The following is a 20,774-nucleotide window of genomic DNA, read 5'->3' on the forward strand; positions in this document are numbered from 1 at the left end:
AGTACACGTGGTATACTTATGAGGGTACTAAAATGTGATGTTCACTCAGGTACCTGCCCCGGAGCTACCTGCACTGTTGTTGTAGTTCTTTGAGGTAATTCCCCACACAGTAACATATTACTATCTCTATTCTCTGTTTTATAGCAAATAACATAACATAGATTTTAGAACATTTTGGTCCTTGAAATGTATTTTCTACGTCCAATCAGTGTTGCAGTGCGGTGCAGATAAACAATAAATGTCCCAGCTAGTGGTGGATAGTTTTGTTTACTAGTGTTAAGATAAGATAAAACTTGATTTATCCCCAGCCGGGGAAATTTGGGCATTACAGCAGCATGTGTAGCAGTGGGAAGAAAAAAAAAAAAAAGCAGAGATAGAGAACATTTGAAAAACAAAAAACAAAATAAAAAGTAGACTATATATGTACATATTATACTGGCAAAATGAAATTTGTAGAAATACTTAATATATTACAAATATATAAAAAATATGTAAAAAGTATTTATTGCCCCAATAGCTGTTGTACTTGAGTAAAGGAAATATTGTACTTTATATCATTATTCTTCTTTAATTTGACAGCTATAGTTGCTAGATACTTGTTTTAATACAAGTTTTCATTGAAAACATTTGATGGACTTGAAAACTATGATGCATTGCCATAGACAAATTACTAAAAGTATATATTTTTGAGAAGTTAGCAGCACATTAATCAACCCCAATATTAAAATGCAGTTTGCACATCAGTGATAGTGATCCAACACACCAGTGTTTTTTTTTTCCCCATGATAAAACTTTTATTGAAGTAAATAAAAGCTCTGAATGCTTCGCCCATCACTTCTCCCAGTCAGCACTGCAACAAGAAACGTTAATCTCCAACCATTCCCATCCACCTCTCCAGTTCCCCGCATTCCACAGGTGGCACTGCTCTGTGTGTATGTGTGTGTGTGAGAGAGAGGGAGATTGAATAAGGGAGGAGTGTGTGTGAGTGTGTGTGTGTGTACCCTGACCCGCTAAGAGCAGATAAATCAGCCTTCAGTTCTCCGGTCTTTCTAAAGAACAAGAGCCGAACCACTGCGCTTTGTCTTCGGGGTTTCCTCTTGAGAGATCTGGATCAGATGAGTTTTAAAAAGCAAACCGGTAGCATGGAGCTGGGGGAATGCATCAGTAACCCGGGCTTTAAGGATGTAGTGGACGGTGCAGCGGACGCCGACGCCGCCGTCCCCGGGGAGCAGGAGGACTCCATCGCGGTGAAGCTGGAGGAGGTCGCGGCTGAAGAGAAGTACACGCAGCTCAAGCCGTACGCCGGGATGCCCAAGGAGGTGCTGCTGCTGTACTCCTCCCGGGCCCGGTACCGGGTGCCCCGGGAGATCCTGTTCTGGCTCATGGTGACCATCACCCTGGCGCTGGTGGCGATCACCATCGCGCTGATCGCGCTGTCGCCGTCGTGCCTGAGCTGGTGGCAGACCTCCCCGGTGTACCAGGTGTACCCCCGGTCCTTCAGAGACTCCGACGGAGATGGGGTCGGAGACCTTAAAGGTAAGATGCCCCTTACCTGACGCTTATCCTCCTCAAGTCCATCTATTAACAATGCATCAACATTTATAAATCTGGACTTGATGACTTATTAGAAAGTGTGCCACACGAGCATTTATTGATAAATTACCAACATTTATTGATGCCTTCCTGCTAAACAGAAAAGACAAACAGAGGGATTTGTCACCACCTGGCAACCCGAAAGCTGCTCTTTTCTCTGGCTTGTAAATATTCTGTAAAACGCGAGTGAATAATTGACTCTAGTCAACCATCTACAACGACAGTTACAACATATAAACCTTCAGCTTCTCTTAATATATTGATTTGAGCAGCTGATAAAAATACGTTACTTGGATGTCCCCTGACTTCATGTGCAATGACTGCACAAAGTGTCTGCAAAATGAAAACTAAGTTTTAGTTTTAAAGCAGAATTTAAACTCTGCATTTAAAACTGATTCATTAGTGGAATGGTAGTGCTATTTTTTCATTATTTAGGGAAAGCGCTGTGGTTTTTACTTCCAGATCCCTTTCAAGATTCATTTTTACTAGTATAATTTATGGCAAAATATGGCCCAAATACATGTTAACTCTACTATTGACAGCCTCAGCATTAGCACAGGTTTTCTTCTTTGCTATTGCACCCGTCATTGGGAAAAAGCACTGCAGCATCCAGTATTCATCACTGTCGTGTCTGTGCTGTGGCAGGAATTCATGAGCGGCTCGATCACTTCCAGTACCTGAACATCAAGTCCATTTGGATCAGTCCTTTCTACCGCTCTCCCATGAGGGACTTCGGCTATGACGTGGAAGACTTCCGAGCCATCGACCCGCTCTTCGGAACCATGCAAGACTTTGAGGATCTCCTGGCTGAAATGCACAACAAAGGTACTTCCGTGGTGGGAGGCGTGATGGTGGATCCACACACCTTTTGTTCTGGGGGATGCGGGGTTGACTCATGATAATCTCTGTCTCTACCAGGTTTAAAGCTGATCATGGACTTCATTCCTAATCACACCAGTGACCGACACCGCTGGTTCAACTTGAGCCGGACTAGAGATCCTCACTACAAGGATTACTACATCTGGACCGACTGCAATGCAACTGCACCGAAGCCTAATAACTGGGTACTTGTACTGTTTTCAACCTGGTGTCTGTCTTAATCTTTGGGTGCATTTTCACTGAACCTTCACTATAGGTGAAGTTTTCACAGTGATCAGATGAATAGTTTCTTAAAGTCTACGCTTCCTAATCCCCCCAGGTCAGCGTGTTTGGGAACTCGTCATGGACTTATGATGAAGTCAGAGGACAATGCTACCTGCACCAGTTCCTGAAGGAGCAACCAGACCTGAACTTCAGAAACCCACATGTCCGCAAAGAGATAACTGTAAGATCACATGACCACACACACACACACACACACACTTTCTCACATGCTGTCCTGTCTAAGTGTTTGCTTTGTGGTGGCTCAGACATTTTATCTCATACTAAAACCTCAGAGTTGTCCTCGTCTGTTCTGTCTTCTCCACGGGCCCACGATTGTTGACAACTGATTACACAGCACATGGAGCAACAGAATGAATGTCTGTGTTCATATTGTGAATGTTTATACTCAGTAGTCCTGTGTTACAGTTGAATGAAAGGCTGGTTGAAATGAGAGTTAAAATACTTTTGTGCCTTGATATTATTCTGTTTTTAGGATATTATTCATTTCTGGCTGGGGAAAGGAGTGGATGGCTTCCGGATGGACGCGGTGAAACACATCCTGGAGGCTGAACACTTGAGGGATGAACCACAGGTGGACCCAAACAAACCACCAGTGAGTGTCACATCTTTGCACCTTCTAACGCCTCACCTCACTTGGTACCACTGCTCATCTCCAGCAGGCGCTGGACAGGTGGCAAACGTCTGAGCTCTAACAGCTGCTCGTCCTCACGTTGACTCAACAAAGACGGTGAGGTCTGTCCGATCTGCTGGTTGGAATGGATCCATGTCAAATGGCAGAGCAGGCGTGACACTCCAACTTTGCTTTGCTGAGTTGAAATGGTCACATAATAATAAGCAATAGTAATAAATAACATGATCCACAAGGTCTGTTCAGTCAGCAGCGCTCTACTGTGCTCTCACCACCTGGCAGCTCTTCTTCCTCAAGATCAAAGCTCAGTTTAGTTAACGATCTCTGCTGTAGCATCCAGCCACACAGTGAAATTATGGTTTTATTTTGCTGAATTACATAACATGTGACATGTGCGAGTCCAGAGTTTAACAAGGTCAGGGATAAAAGCAGCGCTGTGGGAAGAAGCAGCAGTACTGACGCAGCAGTTTCCAGCGTAGCTGGTAGAACAAACATGACCAGCAGCTGGGTGGGAGAGTTCGCACTGTACGTTACCTCTATCTTAAATGTCAGGTTCATCTCGTGCCCTCCTGGAGAAAATACTGTTCCTGGAATCTGAAGGGTTCATGATTCATGCAGAGTTGAGCTCACTAAGAAAGAGTTTTTGTTCCACGGCAGCTGAAGTTTTTTCTCACAGAGGGAAGATTAGTAGAAAAGAGGCATATTTTGGTGGATTAGCAAATCACTGGGATTTACTTACCACTGCAGAATAACTCTATAGTGCTGAGACTGACTTAATGTTGACTGAGACGTGAACTCACTCCTGCTGCAGTCCACCCACACTGACGACTGCTCATTTTTGAGCAGTATCATACGCAAGCTGTGGTTTATGATTGTTTGATGACAAAAAACAACAAGTAAGTGTTAGTCACTACGCAGAGATTTCCATGCAAAAAAAGTTACTGAGTAACTACCTGTTTTATCATCCCTGCTTTAGTGGTTTGGTGTTGGCTGTAGCTTTGAGTCCAGACAGATTACACGTGTGCTTTACTGGCTGTTGGCTGGATGGTTGGCTCATGTGGCAGCGCGTCAGCTCCAATGGACTGGTGTTTTTATTTATTTATTTTTTTAATCTATCTTACTCTTGCTGGTTTCTCCGGCATTAACAACCCCAACTTTAAGTGTGTGGAAATAGACGGATAGCTTGGCCCTGTGTGGAGTGTGTTTCTCTGTGTTTGAGTGTCCTCCACACAAAAAGACATGCACATTAGGTGTTAGTTTTTAGGAGTATTACATCACTGTCTCTGAATAGGGCTTTCAGGAGTGAAGCATGTCCAGGGCTGATTCCCTTAAAATAGTTAACCCAGTACTTTGCACTGGTCTTTGCTGTGACATTGAAGCCCAGTGGGTCAAATTTACTCATAGTAACTTACTTCATGAAGACTATTACAACCAATGAACACTCCTTCCACACAACAGTGGTCCTCGATCACTGACCCCAAAGGTCTGTTATCTCTTGGCCTCTTCTCTCTCCCTGTCTGCTTTCTAATTATTTTACAATGACCTGGCCTTTGACTGGACCCTGTGCTTCGGCCTGACAAAGGAAAATATTTACAGCCAAGCTCTGATAACTCCCAGTGAGCAGAAGAAAATACAACTGAACTCTCTTAATTCACCATAGTGGATTATCTCAGGGTGGAAGCTGGACTATGAGTGGACCACTAATGCCCACCTTAACCAAGTACAAAACCTGACTCTAATTCTTAGGCTACTAATCCAGCAGGCCAGAAATACAATAATAACTACATGATCTCATATTTGTATTCATAACACTCCAGGAGTCTGTTACTTCAGAGTGGGACCTCCACCATGACTACACCACCAGTCAGCTTGGCTTGCATGACCTGCTGAGGGACTGGAGGGCTGTCATGGACACCTACAGCCGTGAGCCTGGCAGATACAGGTATGGGAGCTATAGTAATACAATAATGCTATTGGAGAGGCTGAGACTGACAATGCTCTTACCTATATAATATGCTACTGATGAACATATGACATGATCAATGGTGGAAGAAGTACTCAAATGTTTTACTTAAGTAAAAGTAGCAATACCACAGTGTAAACATACTGTCACAAGTAAAAGTCCTACATTTATAATCTTGCTTAAGTATGAAGTATTAGTATCAGAATATACTCAAAAGTATCAAAAGTAAAAGGGCACAACGGCCCAGTTCATTAATTAAGGTCCAATATTAATGTAAAGCCCAGACTAAAAATATTCCTCTTTTCCACTGGAATAGAACCTTTCTGTTACAAATTTCTATTTTAGTTTAAGGTTAATAAATCTCATGTTAAAGGTGAATAATCCTAAATGAGATTGACACAGCGTGGCTCATGTGATAGAGTTCAAAGGAGTTGAAGTAGGAAATTCACATGCCGAGTCTTGAATGTTGACAGTTTATGGCTAAGGATCAGTTTGCACATCATCTTACGCAAGTTCTTGCTCCACTCCAGGTTCATGGTGACAGAGTCATATGATTACCACGAGGTGGACAAGACCATGATGTACTACAGCACCCCACTGGTTAAAGAAAGTGATTTCCCCTTTAACTTCTACCTGCTGGACCTGCCTCAGAACACCAGCGGCTTGTGGGTTAAACATCTAGTCCACCTGTGGATGGCCAACATGCCCAGGGGACTGTGGGCCAACTGGGTGGTGAGTCATCACCATCGCATTTACATATTGGTTTCTTGGCTCTTTTAAAAACTAGACCACCATATGGGGATAACACCAAATATTCTGGCTTCCAAAGACATTTCTGACAATTATGCTTGATTTTTTTCTTCTCCATCATAATGGTAAGAAATACAAGATCATATCAGGATGAGGGGTGGCAAGAGTCACACAATGTGATAGTTGAATGATGTGCATGTTGAGACCCTCAGATTAGCGTCTTTTATTATTCATAACTATGGACTGCTAGGTCAGTCTCAATATATCGTCTGATTAGATGGTGTTTCTCTTCCATGCCTTTATAACCACAGGATGTTGCATGTAGTATTTGTTGCACATTAAAAGACTGCAGTATCACAAAAACACAACACTGACCTGCTAAATCACATTTATGAAGACAAAAATGCTCCTCTGTGATACGGTGGCTCATGTGGCTACCTGATTCCAGAAAACAACTGGTCATTTATTATGTGAACAGAAAACGTTTTGATGCAATGTGCATCCAGAGTGATCAGACCCTACCACCTAACAGATACCAAAGAAAACAAAGATGTGTGCATCACTTTCATTCTGGGCTCAGCTACCAATGGCTTATGATTCCCTTTGTCACAGAGAAGTGTCCAGTATGAGCTACACTGACCTGCCTCTCTGAGCACACAGCGCAGATGAAGTGCTAGATATTGTAAACTACTCTATGATTGTTTCAGCATCATTTACTCCCCTGTGACAGTCTAAGCCCACCATCTATTTTGTATCCCCCACTTTTTAACTTCAGCTTCCATGATCCAAACCCATCCATTTCACTCTGCCTTCTTCCTTCCCAACTTATCTCACCTCACCACCCCCTCTTGTATTTCTCTTACCTGCACTCTTATCAGGTTGGGAACCATGACAAGCCTCGAATTGCCTCCAGTGCTGGTCAGACCTATATTCGTGTCATCAACATGCTGCTGCTGACCCTTCCAGGCACGCCCACCACCTACTATGGCGAGGAGATCGGCATGGAGAACATTAATGTCACGGACAGTCAGATACAGGACCCTGCTGGCAAATACAATGCAGTCAGTACTGTGCATACACTGAAAACACATTTAAATACTTGGTGTAACACGTCTGCCAAGTGCAGTAGGTGCATAAAAAATGACCTGGTTATATACAGCCAGGAAAAATTTAAATCACCGCCTCTGTACAACAATTTAAAGAAGAACTTAACAATTAAACCTTCACAAAGGTAGAATTTATTGCAGGTTTCTTGTATTCTAGACTGTTTTATCTAGGTGTACCTAAGAAACTGGCAATTGAATTATTGTACATTAAAATGTGTCCATATACATTCATTGTCAGAAGATACCAAACTGATTCCTGTCCTTTCACTGCAGAGTGCCAGTCGGGACCCTCAGCGGTCTCCAATGCAGTGGAGTGCCGACATGAATGCAGGCTTTAGCGACAAAAACAACACCACCTGGTTGCCTGTTCACCCTGACTACAGAAGCGTCAATGTGGAGGTACAGAACTCTTTTAGTGATGTTCAACTCTGGACAAACATCTGATATCGTTATTTTATTTTAGATCATGTATCCCCTCGCCAACCTTTCTCTTTTAGGTCCAGAAGAAAGATGAAGGTTCTGTTCTGGCTCAGTACCGTTTCCTAAACACCCTGCGTCAGTCAGAGCTCCCCCTTCACCGTGGGTGGTTCTGCTACGTCCATGCTGATTCCAGCGTCTTTGCTTACCTCAGAGAGGTGGACGGGCTTGACCGAGCTTTCCTTATGGTCCTTAACTTTGGTCAAGAGTCTGTCATCACAGATCTCTCCTCTATTCATGAGTTACCAGACCAGCTGAAGGTGCTCATGAGCACACACCAAGTCAACAATGGCAAGGTGGTGCAAAAGTCTCGTATTCCGACAGAAGCAGGTGAGGGTTTGGTGATTCAGTACTCCACCCACACTCGGTTTAATCCCAACCACGCTGAGCAGTGCTACGTCTCTGAGAAGGCCTGCTATTTGGGGGTTGTGGACATCCTTTATAAATGCTAATATGAATGGACAAAGGTATTCATTACATTTTCACAACAGCAATCAAATCACTTAGATTCTTATTTGTCGTCTCCTTTGCATGTCAAATAATAATAAAAAGAGCCATTGCAGATACATTCAGTGTTGAAGTTGTCTTTTCTTCTTCCCTTGGAACTGTTCAAGATTTGGGCACCATTGTGTCATCCTAGTTGTTGTGGCTGTAATGGTAGATGTTTGGGCCATTGTCGCTTGCTTCCGGACAGCCTCCTGACAGCCTCGCTATCTCTTCCTCTTGCGTGGAGGCCGAGGAGGGTTCAGGCCCAGCTCTGTGTATAGGAATGCTAGTTTTAGGGCTTCCTGTGTCAGGGAGAAAAGATAAGAGGACAAATTTCTCAGTCTGTACCCATCAATTCATCTGACAAAACTACTTTCTCAGTGCAAGTTTATTCCAAAAGTATTTGTGACCACAAATGGTGTGAGAAAATATTGCATGCACATCCGAACTGTGTGTATAAATATTTCACACTGGGGCTTTAAAACTTCTTTTTAGTAGCCACTTCTTATTTGTAGATGTTTTTGGAAGCACAGATTTAAAAAGCTGGACTTTATAAACTAAAAAAAAAAAAAAGGCAAGTTACAAATCCCTTTAAGACCCTTACAGTCTTGAGTGTGTTACCTGCTCCAGCATCAGCTCAAAGTCTTCTGGTCCAAAGTGATCTGTTCCAGATTGGATATTCAGAACTATGTTCGGTGCTGGCTCACGTTCTAAAAGAAACAAGAAGACAGAGAGACAGAGGTGAAAGGCAGAATGGGGGAGAAGATGATGTGTAATGTTTAAAACGTCCTTTCAGACATTTCTCTTATCTTATTGTATGCCCACTTTCTGTGCTCCCCTTCTCTCTCTGTCCAGTTGCCTCAAATCTTCTCTCCCTCCCTCCCTCTATCCCTCTAACTGTCTTTACTTTCATTCATCGTGCTCCATCTGATATTGCCCTCCCTCTCCTCAAGCCCCTCCATATTATCCCCCCTCCCCGTCTCTGTGGTACGGGCTGTTTCACAAGTGCGGTCTTGACCTTGACAGCTCCCAGTCTGTGGCGTCTAATCTCTTGCTCTGATACACTATCTCTTTACCATGCTAATGGGCCTGCCCACCCGCTCGCATGTGTCTATGCCATCAGCACTTTATCAAAGACTCCGGAGAACAGAGAGAGACAGATTAGGGAGACATATACACACACACTGCCTGGTGTATGTGTGTATGAACAACAGAAAAGTGAGAGAGGGTGAAAGACGGAGATAATGTGTGCATTTGAAACAAGAAGAGTGGAGGCAGTGCTAGAGAGAGCAAGGGGTGTAAAGAGGAGTACCACCAATGTGGTGAAGGCAGATTATAAGTGAGAGGGAGAAAGAGCCTGTCTAGGGGGAAATGAGAGCAATTAGCTGACACATACACACACATGCTATACTACAAGGTGACCTATGCTATACTTTGGCCATGAACTTCACATGCCGTTAACAGTTTCCCCAGACAGACAGCCATACGTCTGTTACTGCTGCCTCTCCAGACATGCACACTGACACCACTACTGGGAGCTGACCCTCGACTATTAAGACCCCTAATGATGCAGAAATTACACCTAAAAGAATGTGAACAAATGGAAAATCCAAGCTGAAATGCACACATGCAAATATGTACACAAACATATACATTTGTACAACAGAATGCACGGCTGCACATGTGCGTCTACATGATCAACAAGTGAATAAGCTGTTGTGATAGCATATGTGAGAGTGTATGTGTGCAGGTACCTGACTTTGGCTTCATAGTGAAGTACGTATGAATGGCGTTCTTTAACTTCTCAGTGTATTTGAGAACCCCTGCCAGAGGAACCCTGGCATCATCGCTGTAGGCCGTCAGCAGAATCGATGGGTAGCGCTAGCTCACACACACCCACAGAAACACACAGACTGTTAATTAGTAGTTTTCACTATGGTGCATAGCTATCATTTAGTAATGGTCCTCTGTGTCCCCTAAAACTATATTTGAAGGCTTTTGGTTTTCAGTATAAATTTGCTAGCAGTAGGACATGGTACTAAACAAGCAGTGCTTCTGGTCCTGTGTTGGACAGATGTCAACTTGGTTTCAGAGAGAGCCTGAAAGCCACTAATAGAGCCAGTATTATTCAAGCACTGGCTCTGGAACAATATGTGGGCCTTGGGAATTTAAAATGGTTTTCAACATGGTGGAAATTAAATGTCTTTTACCTACCAGAACACGTCAAATTTCATTGCAAGGCAAACTTAATTAGAGTAAAACTACATGGTTATCTCGGTAAAGTACGCAGCAAACTGAATAAAAGAAAACAGTGCAAGTGGTAACAGATAAGGAAAACACATCATCTAAAGCAGGGGTGGGGAACCTCCGGCCCAAGAGGCTATTCTTCAATACAAAAAAGCAGTTACTTAAATTTATTTTTTCAGCACTAAGAAAATAACAAAGTAGAGGATTATCAAGCTTTTCTGAAAGGTCCCTGAGCACATACGTAGCAGTTAATATCACGACCATCCATCATGTTGCTGGTCAACAAAACAAAAGTAGATTAGATGAGTGTCACACCTTCCAAGAGAAATGGACAAGTATTATATTCCTGTTGAAGTAAAAGGCAAGCCAGTGTGCCTAAGAAAGTTTTTGGGTCCTGAATTACCTGCAAGGACAAATTTGCTTGGATAAAGCTCTTGGGTGAAGTTTGGATGCACAAAAAAGCTTTGTCGCACAGGTGATACTGCTGTAATGTCATTCATTTCACAGACGGTTTTTTTTTCTGTAGCACATGTGACATAGATTTTGTATAGTACAGTCCTGCTTTTCATGGTTGTCCTATCCATACCTGAGGAGTAATGTTGTGAAGGGGACAGTAGGAGGAGATGGCGAGTCTGTGTTTTGGGTTTCCTACTGGGTCCCCCCATTCTTCTCTATCCTCCAAAGTTAGAGGCAGGCTGGGATCCTCCATAGTTCCCAACACATCCAGGAAAGGTGCCTGAACACAGAAAAAGAGACGGCTCTGGGTGTCTGTGTGTATTTTACGTAATCTCTTATGGTAAGGCTCTGTGGTGTAATGAGTAGGGAGACTGTCCTTCAAACTGTTTAACCCTTACATACTGTATTGGCAAACGCCTACTCTGTTAAAGTGCCCCTGAGGAAGAAGCAGGGTGCCTAATAATCTTGTTCTTTAGACATAGAATAACACTAAATGCTACACTCTTGAAAATGCAAGCACCCAAACACACAAATCTCCAGTGACTTAACATCTTACCTGTAGCGTGACAGCCTGCATTATGTGTGGGTGTTTGTTGCACAGCGCTCCCACTGGCACAGCCCCAGCACTGCAGGCTGTAAGGGCAGTGAGTGAAGGAGAGGACACTCCTGAAGAGAAAAGGTGATGGAGACATGCTTGGAGGTCCTCCACTCCTCTCTGCTTCCCCTCCACACGAGCTTGTCTTTGCCAGGACAGACCACGCTCTCCTCCACCTCTTGGTGGTGTAAAGGCAAAGAACACATATTCACTTCAACCCACAAGGTTAAATTTGAGACTATAGCCCTCACAGACATTTTCCAGCAATTTCATGCACCACAATATCTTGACTTCATTTGTTACCTTATGTGGCAGTAGGCCAGAGCCCAGGCCTGCTCCAGCAGCAGCCTTTCCTCTGGGCAGAACTCCATGCTGAGATCTCTGCCATAAGCACCATAGACATGGACTAATAGTGGTGCCTGTTTCAAGCCCTCTACAGGTACTGTGTGAAACAGTGTCACTGGCACGAAGGTACCATCCTATAGAGGAAAGGCAGAGACACTGGTCTGGAAACTGTAATGGGTAGAGATACTAAGTGTTCAATGGTCCTGACAGAAGTCTCAGAAGTTTGTTTCAAACTGCATCACTTGCCCTTCTGTGTGTTAAGTTTGTGTGTGTAAATGCATGACAGAATGTGTGCCTCTGAGGTCTTCTGACTCTGTTGGCTAGTTGCCAAAAGAGCTTTGTCAGTGGACACTTGAGTCTTAATATAAAATGCTTACCTCCGTGCAGATAATGTTTCGCTGTGTATGCACTTGTCTTATATGTCAAGTATTCTCACTTGGCTGCAGGCCTCCAAGCGTGTGGTGGTGTAATTGCCGTGATTCTCTGGTGAGGACCCATCTTCCGTGCAAGACACAAGTAGCCCATCTTTGGGGTATAGACAGTAGGGCACCGGGGAGCGGACTGGAGATGAAATCAAGAACTCTAACACACTGCATTTGTCTGCCATGCTGGGCTTCTTGGTTTTGACAGCACAGGCCCAGGGAGGAAGCTTAGGAGTGTAAAAAAATAAGGGTAAAAGAGATTAATACTTATACAAAAACACTATATGTATATGTGAGGATGTGATCAAGTATATATTTCATCACTCTCTGGGACAATTAGAATTATCTACCTAAAAACATAAAGCAGTTTCACAGAAAAACATGGCCAAGCGAGCAAGAGCAAGGAAAATGGTAAAGACACAAGTTAAAGGAATAACAGCAAGCAGGCAGCAAGAAAACAGCAAGAGATGCAAAGAAAGAAAATAGTTTTCTGTCACACTGACCTGTACAGTGTATGCTTCCTTGGGATTGGTCAGTGGGACCACGATCAGGATGAGTTCACTGGCTGGTGTTCTTGCAACCAACACACAGTAATCTCCGACCACATCCATGTCTTTGACTGTAGTGCCAGGGCCAGGGTCAAACAAGGGCACCCAGGAAACCATGGATGGCTCTGAGACAGGGGCCTGCACCACCTAGTGAGCATACATGATAAATCTCCTCATTTGAGAAAATAACAAACACATTTTAAAATTCCATCCATCCCAGCCGTCTCTCGGGCGAAGGCAGGGGACACCCTAGGCAGGTCGCTACATATACAGACAAACAACCACGCACACCGCTCATTCACACCTACGGACAATTTAGAGTTATCAATTAACCTCAGCATGTTTTTGGACTGTGGGAGGAAGCCAGAGAACCCGATCTTCTAGCTGTGAGGCGACGCTGCGAACCACCGAGCCACCGTGCAGCCCACATTTTAAAATTAAAACATGAAATATTCATTTGCAATATTCATGTTCTTCTTCTTACTAATATAGTACTCTGTCAGTAACCACAGCAGAATGAACTTGCTAATGGGGACCAACTACTTCCAGTCAAAACAGAACATGTCAAGACAAAAAGGAATGAGCAACAGAAGGTATTTGGCCTGTATGTACATATATATGTCTACACATGCACCCTATAAACAGTGTGTGTTTACATATGTATTGTACAAACTCCACCTGATATTCCTGTCCAGGCCCGGTATTAGCCAGTATAATCAGCCATCTTTTCCAGTGTTCCACATGGTACAGGAGGTCCAGTTGTCGTGGGTGAACCAGGAAAGGCTCTAAACAGGATCTTGTTATATCAATTAGCAGCACCTCTGAAGCGGTCCTGCTGTTGCAATTGATGGTCAGTATCTGTCGGTCACTGGAAAGGGCAACCTCCACAAACACACTGGAGAGATGTCGGTGTTTTGATTAGAGATAGTGCGGGAGCAGACAGCGCTACGATGGTACATTAGCTACACTTACTCAGGATGTGTTTCCTCATAAACAGAAGTTATCCTGCTTCCACTGGAGGTCAGGTCCAGACGAAACACTCTGCTGCAGCGTAGACCCTCCAAAGTCGTGTAAAACAGGACCTCGTCTGTGGCCCACTCTCCACCCGTGCAGACACAGACATAGACTTAGCAAGTGCACTATTATCCCTAATGTTACTGACACATTTTTTAGAAATGCAGACTTTTCAAAAACATACCAAAGCTAAAGACTTTGTCCAATGTAAATATGATTTGTTGAGGATCCAGTTGAGGGGAATTTCTCTTTCCAAGCCTCACAATCACACACCTGGATTATCACAGGACAATCATCAATTTATTCATTGCGTGACATTTTAAATTCGACAATTAAAGAAAAAAATACGTCAAATAAAGGATATTTTGTGTGTTTAATTCTGGTGTATTCTTCACCTCGCCTCTTCTCTGTGATTAGCTTTTAGCGTGGCAGCAAGATGCTTTTCCTGTGGGGACAGACGTATTCTCTGGACAGTCCACTGAACCCTCTGCTTCCTCTCATCATCATCGAGTCCTGTCTTTTCCTCCTGTCTCGAGACTTGTCCTAGATTTAGCACCAGCTCCGGCTCCAGCTCACCTACAGATAGGGAGAGGAAATAGAGTCATTTACAAAACATGTTAACATGTTTTTCAGCGTGTGTGGATGAACTCCAGTCTTGAGAATGCAATAAGATTACAGGTCTCTGTTCCCAATTGTCTGGCTTTGAGAGTTGTTGACATTAGTAGTCAAGCTACTAGTAGTCAGGCTAGTTTTCTGCTTACTCTGCCTGTTGTCCATTCTGTAGATGCCATCACCTTCAATGAAATACACATGGTGATGTCCCGAGACCTGTGTTCAAAGAAATTACAGTGAATTGTAACAATATATTGAAATTTCACACACAGATACGCACATCCTGACACCACAAGGGTACATGTTGGTGTGATTGACACTAGGTGGTGGGTCATGATATAAAATGTGGTTCCTATCCTTATGCATCAGGTAGGCAGAGGACTGATATGTAACTGCTATCTATTTTATGATTTTTTTTTGTAATTCAGATGTTGCATCCACCAGCCCCCCTGAGGTAAAAAAGCAGAAGGCTGGACTTACCACTGAGTGATCAGGTATGTCAGAGAATCTGTGGTATGTTGCCTTCAGTCTCCTTTTGAAGTACTTCTGCAAGTCCTTGTACCTCTCAAGTCCAGAACTGAGATGATCCACTGATGAGTCTGAAGTGCCCTCCTGAAATAAACCTCCATAAATTTAGCAAAGATTTCAATTCAAGAGCCCCAATTGCAACTGGTGACATACTTTCAAATCAGAAAACATGGACGCTGACTGACAATTTTCATGTATTGTTTACAAATAATTCAAATGTTTTAACTCAGCAGACTTAATTTGAGTATTAGTAATTCTGTACAGGTGTTCATGTGTCTAGTTTATTCCGGTGTCAATGCAGTGAGCCACATCCAAAGGGGCTCAATTTCAGCCCTACAAGATCCGTACAAGACTAGTTTTGTCAGCTTGGTGAAAAGACACCGTTTTGAATAATGAATGACTTGACCTTATCGCCGCGATAGCTTTACAGTCATTAATCCTACACCAATTCTAACGCGGGTAAACACATCATTAACATTTACTGAACACCCTTACCGACGTGTTACAACGTTGGACGGACAAGGAGGGCCATGTTATCAGTTTATAGACGTCGAGCTTCCAAAATCGTAACCGAGATGCTCTAACGAGACGAGCAGACGGACACAGCAGAGACAAGACGACGGCCATTACGAAGATTTAACGGTTTTTCAGCTAAATTAACATGATAGCTGTTATGTAGTTTTCAGCTGTCACTGTCACGTACATAACTGTCGGTCATCACTACACTAAGCGCCTACACGTTATGTCTGTAAGAAATACGTATGGTATTTCAACCTGTAATATTTATTGTTTCGTTATTGAAACAACCATTCTGCCGTTTGTTAACCGTCAACAGTTACGAGCAAATTATATGCACGTGCATGGTTTCCTAAACAAAGCCCGCTGTTGATGACGTAGCCACCAGTGCCAGGCTAAAATAATCAAATTCAGACAGGCGCTGCTGTTCGTTTGTAACTAAGAATCGACCATGACTCTGTCGATAATCTATTGCTATGCCTCGACTGCCAAAAGTGTACGGAAGTAGCATGCATCCATTGTGGGTGTAACAGGTGATCACAGTAGAGCCATATCTGTGACCATTTCTGCGTTGGCGTCGTTTACAGAAGAAAAACCTTATTTTTTTATTACCACATTGCTACCGATAACTGTGACAGCTTTACAGCCAGTAAATTGTTTACTGATTTATTTCCGCCCACAACTCCCGGGAGAAAATGGAGAGGGACTCTACCGGTGCTGCAGAAAAGACAGAGCCGGCTTCGCCTTTGAGGAAAAATATTAATGAAGCCACCTGCGTAGCTAACTCTACCTCCCGGGATGGGACCTGTGGTACTACTGATGTCGCACGAGCTAGGTGGACTCTACTGAGACAGGTATTGTTAGCCTCAAAAGGAAACACAAGCCTCTTGTGGGTTTAGCCTATTTTTACAAACGTGTTTCATAATTTGTTGAATTTTCAACATAAAATGTGTTGGACATTTTAAGATCTTGTGTCTCAGACACAATCTTTGTCTCTCATTATTGTAGAATAATAAGGTTGATGAGGAGAACATATTGTAGCAGCCGTCTTCCTTCCTCGTCATGTTTCCTCCCTAATTTTGGATGAAGAAAAGCTGTTGCTTCGAAATACAATTATAGTAGGTAGTTCACATAGTATTTATTCCTAGCCCAAGCTGTGTGATTTATGGAGGGCGGCAATATTTTGGAGCATTTTCTCAATGTCTGATTTTGGATTATCTACTAGCTATGACATTGTCTATACCTTTATTAGCCTGTTCCAGTATGACAGCAATCTGTTTTGTCCTCAGTCTTGTTAGTACTCCAATCTGCTTTGACATACAGTATAACTATAACATAATTTTATCAACAAGTAGTTTTATAACAATATATTCCAGCTGTACAGTAACTTTGTCCCCAGTTAGAATCGGTCTCTTTCCTCTGGCCACAGATTCGGATCAGCTGTGCATCTGCAAGAACCTTGTGCACACAAGGGCAGTAGCTGTAAAAGTAGGGCTTCTACTTTTTCCCATAGATGGGCATTGCAGAGATGCTACACTCAGATGACAAGAAAAGGTCCCTGTAACAGGGCCATCTTGCATGTTGCACTTCCTCCTTCTGGCACAGTAATGATGTCTATGTGTAAGGACTCTGCCAAAATAAGCAGACAGATAGATAGATAGATAGATAGATAGATAAGTAGCTCAACAACACTGAGTTTAAGTATATTTAACTCTCGGTCAAACATAACATTGTTGTTGAAATTTTGAACCTCTGACTTTTACTTCTGCATCAAGTGAAAACCAAAACATTTCCATTAAAATGAGAAATCTAAAATTTGTTGAAAATGTCTTTCAACTCCTTTGCATATTGTAGTTATCCCGAAGGATCTCAGTTGTCTTTTGGACTGAAACCTCATGCTGGCAAAACAGGAAAACATGACTGACGTGTTAAGTGTTTCACTAGAGAACCGCAATGGAAATAAGCCTTTATTCCTTTATATCTGCAAATTCTGAGACTTTACATCTTATGTGCAGATTTATCAGGTAAAGGAAGTGTTAATTTGTGGGAGTTTAACTGAATTAACTCCCATTTATTCCTGCTCCTGACTCTCACAGGTTCTGCGTCAGAAGCAGGTGGACAGTCCAGAGGTCAAACAGGTGTCTGTTCGCAGGTTTGCCACGTTTGACCTTTTCAGCAGGAAAAGGCTTATGACACAAGACCCTAGCGATACCTCAGATGACCATTGGGTGGAGTACAGAAGTGTGTACTTTCCTGAGTACAGTGCCTTACTCAGGTACGTACGATTGAATGAATGCACATAAGATTCCAGTTTTAATGCTGGCACAGATTAGACAGAGACAATACACTACACAAGTGGCCATTCCAGGATATCACAGCACATCAGACTAGTTGGTTAAAAGACTGTATTGAACAAGATCCAGGTTTCTACACTGTTATGGTGATTGGTGACATTACCTAAAAGTATCTAGAATCTGGTTTGTTGTGAGTTGAGAAAAGATGAAGAGTTCATTTGCAAAATCAGATCAAAGCGATTGTTGAAATGAACAAACCAGCATCAGTTTGAAAGATATTCCCTTGAGTTCACAACGGCAAGCGTGATGTAGGAAAATAATTAGAAACAATTCAGCCAAACACTTCCTTACATATGCTTTAGGGATCACACTTAGGGATGCTGTGTAAAATGTAAATAAAAACAGAATGCAATCATTTGCAGTTTTACGAGTAATATCCTTTATACGCTCGTGTTTCACAGAGTGGTGAACCTCGCCCCATCTTTGCTTGTGACTGATTGTCCACACATACACAGATATTTTTTAAAACAGGGGTTTTCCTCCTTCCTTCTCAACAACAATCCTGTCCGCACAAGCACTGAAGCAAAAGCATTCCAAACCAACAGGTGGCGATACAGCCCTAACCCTAAAGCCATGCTGGCCAATCAGAGGCCTGATGAAAGGTTATTACTAGTGGGCTACCTGCAACTAGACATGCCTCTCAGTCCTACTATGGTGGAGTCATGACCCGCCTTCACTACAGTCAACAAAGGCAATAATGGCGCACACTCTATGTCACAAGCCGAAAACTCTTCAACCAAGAAGGAGCTTTCCAAAAACTCAGTTTTCAGTGATGGAATGCACAAAAAGTCAAAATGTGTAGAAAAAGCTACATTTTGACAAATACCCGTGAACGTGTGGACTAAGCATGAGCCTGTGCATATCTGTGCATACTTAAGATCATAAGATTTCCTTTGGAACGTTGTCATATGTTTAAAATAGAAATTAAAATTCTTTGTCTGGTTTCACTGTCTTTAACAAAAAAGGACAAAAGAATATTCCCCCAGACTGCTGTGTAATCCTCTATATCTCTGCGTCTCTCAGGGATAACCTGGGGCCTCTTAGAGTTAATGAAGTGCTCAACAGTTTTGACAACACTGGAAATGTCTGTAAGTACACATGTTATCTTACTACTTGAAGGCATTGTATTTGTAATATGCTTGTGTAAGTGTGTGTGGGGGGTTATTATGTTCACAGAGTTTGTTTTACTTGCTCTACTCCCTGGCTTTTATCCCAACTTGACACAAACACATACACACATGCGCACACACACACACACACACACACACACAAGCACACACACACACACCTCAACTCTGGGTTAGCCTCATGCTGTGTGCTGTTAGTATTTGATTGATGGTTTGATGGAGGTGGTTTGATTCCATCTCTTTGCATGCGAGTGTGTCTCCTCTGTGGCTTCTACAGCAGTTTATCATGTGCTTATTCCTCCCTGCTACCTTCAAATGTCCTTCCGAAGGAAAGTGGGCTGCAGTCTTCTTATTGCTTCAGTCGACAGTGATGAGTGGTTTGGGAGAAAGGAAAGAGCATGACTCAAACAGGGATTTGCACATGCTCTATGATATGAAGTGAAATAGCATCACCTGAAACACAAGAGCCTTGATTTCACCTTCATTCTGTGAACTTTTTGTCAGCCATTTACCTTGACTGAGTTCACTTCTGTTTGAGTTTAAGTCAGTTTTACTGTTTGCATTCTGTTCAGTTACTGCTTTCGCCTTTAGCAGTCATAGAAGTATTGGAAGTAGACATGCATGACTGTTATTTACATGAGTGAAAACAGTGCAATCTGCTATTTTGGGAACAAACCAGCAAAGTAGGATTCATAGAAATTTTTCTGTGACACTTAGGGAATGTGATGATGTTGCAATATTAAGACAAGGATCATTAGAAACAACCACAGACTGTGTTTGTTAATAGAGTGATGAGAATATGGTTATATAAATATTTGTTCAACTTCACAAATCCACAGAAAATATACTCAGATTTGACTAATTTCAAGTCATTATGTACCTCTTGGCATGTGATGGTGTATGACAAAGGTCATGGGTTAGTGTTAACCAGCACCACAGGAGTCAGGGTCAGAGGTGAAGGTCATGGCTGGGGCTACTTCACTGCACACTGGGATCAGCCTATATTAGTCACGACAGAGCTCAGTGGCAGATCTCATTCCAACCTGCCAGAGTGGATAATCCCTTTTCTCTACAAATTGACAATAGGATCAATCCTTTTTTATTCAAAGAGAGAAAAAGTTGTTTTTCCCGTTTAGCAGTCATCTCACTTCCTCTGTTCTTCTTTCTCTTCCTTTTTTTGTGTATATAAAATTGCAATAAGTATTAAGAGCCTCCCTCAAACCAAACACCTCCTGACTACCCACAGCGTACCCCTTCATCCCTCCTCCTCAATCTACCCATCTTTCCTTTTCTCCTCTTTCTTCTTTCAACCCCTCCATCCCTCTCTCCTCTCAGCTGGAGTCGTGCTTGGCCAGATGGGTAACTGAGTTCCTGACTTGGCCGGTGGATTAGCACAGCCGGAGATGAGAGCATAGAGGAGGGGAGAGGAGGAAAGGGGGAGAAGGGGAGATGGTGGGTGGGCATGCCAGAGGTGGTGTGCGTGTGTGGATGTTTGTGTGTGTGTGTGTTTAAGGAGTGAAGAGCCACCAGCAAGGGGACCTCGTTCCTCAGACAATGAGCCAGCCATCTCCCTCCTGTTCTCCATCCCATGTTTGGGACTAGTAATGCGTGAGATCAATTAGGACTGGTTGAGAGGATGCTCTGAAAGGCCCAGAGGTGACCCTGTCAGAGCTCTGGGGTATATTTTTCGGGGTGGGAGTCAGAGAGAAACCCCTCTAAATACACACGCATACCTACTTATGTGTACTCTTAACAAAGATGTACAGCCATGCACTAATGCTTGCAAAAAAACTACACAGTCTTGGTAATAAACACGTATCCGCTTCGCCCACCGTCACACCCT

The 20,774-nt window shown here is 43.0% G+C and overlaps 3 protein-coding genes across 3 annotated transcripts in view; 2 read left to right on the forward strand and 1 right to left on the reverse strand.

The window, feature by feature from the left end:
* The first annotated feature begins 1,065 nt into the window (after window positions 1-1,065).
* Window positions 1,066-8,240, forward strand: slc3a1 (solute carrier family 3 member 1). Its single transcript, XM_041947336.1, has 10 exons — window positions 1,066-1,536; window positions 2,239-2,418; window positions 2,512-2,657; window positions 2,792-2,917; window positions 3,230-3,349; window positions 5,203-5,327; window positions 5,879-6,080; window positions 6,977-7,159; window positions 7,478-7,603; window positions 7,702-8,240. Exons 1-10 carry the CDS (start codon window positions 1,116-1,118, stop codon window positions 8,131-8,133), a joined length of 2,061 nt encoding a protein of 686 aa, XP_041803270.1. The 5' UTR covers window positions 1,066-1,115; the 3' UTR covers window positions 8,134-8,240.
* prepl (prolyl endopeptidase like) lies at window positions 7,338-15,751 on the reverse strand. The gene is made up of 15 exons (XM_041947334.1): window positions 15,430-15,751; window positions 14,887-15,018; window positions 14,556-14,622; window positions 14,190-14,370; window positions 13,979-14,067; window positions 13,753-13,879; window positions 13,459-13,675; window positions 12,736-12,927; window positions 12,247-12,459; window positions 11,769-11,944; window positions 11,427-11,643; window positions 11,001-11,150; window positions 9,922-10,048; window positions 8,789-8,877; window positions 7,338-8,469 (listed from the first exon to the last, which is right to left on the reverse strand). Exons 1-15 carry the CDS (start codon window positions 15,559-15,561, stop codon window positions 8,392-8,394), a joined length of 2,187 nt encoding a protein of 728 aa, XP_041803268.1. The 5' UTR covers window positions 15,562-15,751; the 3' UTR covers window positions 7,338-8,391.
* Window positions 15,752-15,997: 246 nt separating this feature from the next.
* The window catches only part of camkmt (calmodulin-lysine N-methyltransferase), a 104,553-nt gene continuing 99,776 nt past the window's right edge, over window positions 15,998-20,774 (forward strand). The window contains exons 1-3 of the mRNA XM_041947689.1: window positions 15,998-16,304; window positions 17,547-17,725; window positions 18,828-18,892. Of these exons, the coding sequence (XP_041803623.1) occupies window positions 16,146-16,304; window positions 17,547-17,725; window positions 18,828-18,892 (403 nt within the window). The 5' untranslated portion in view covers window positions 15,998-16,145. The remainder of the gene's footprint in view (window positions 16,305-17,546; window positions 17,726-18,827; window positions 18,893-20,774) is intronic.

The sequence above is a fragment of the Chelmon rostratus genome, chromosome 11 (assembly GCF_017976325.1).
Source record: "Chelmon rostratus isolate fCheRos1 chromosome 11, fCheRos1.pri, whole genome shotgun sequence".
Taxonomy (NCBI): domain Eukaryota; kingdom Metazoa; phylum Chordata; class Actinopteri; order Chaetodontiformes; family Chaetodontidae; genus Chelmon; species Chelmon rostratus.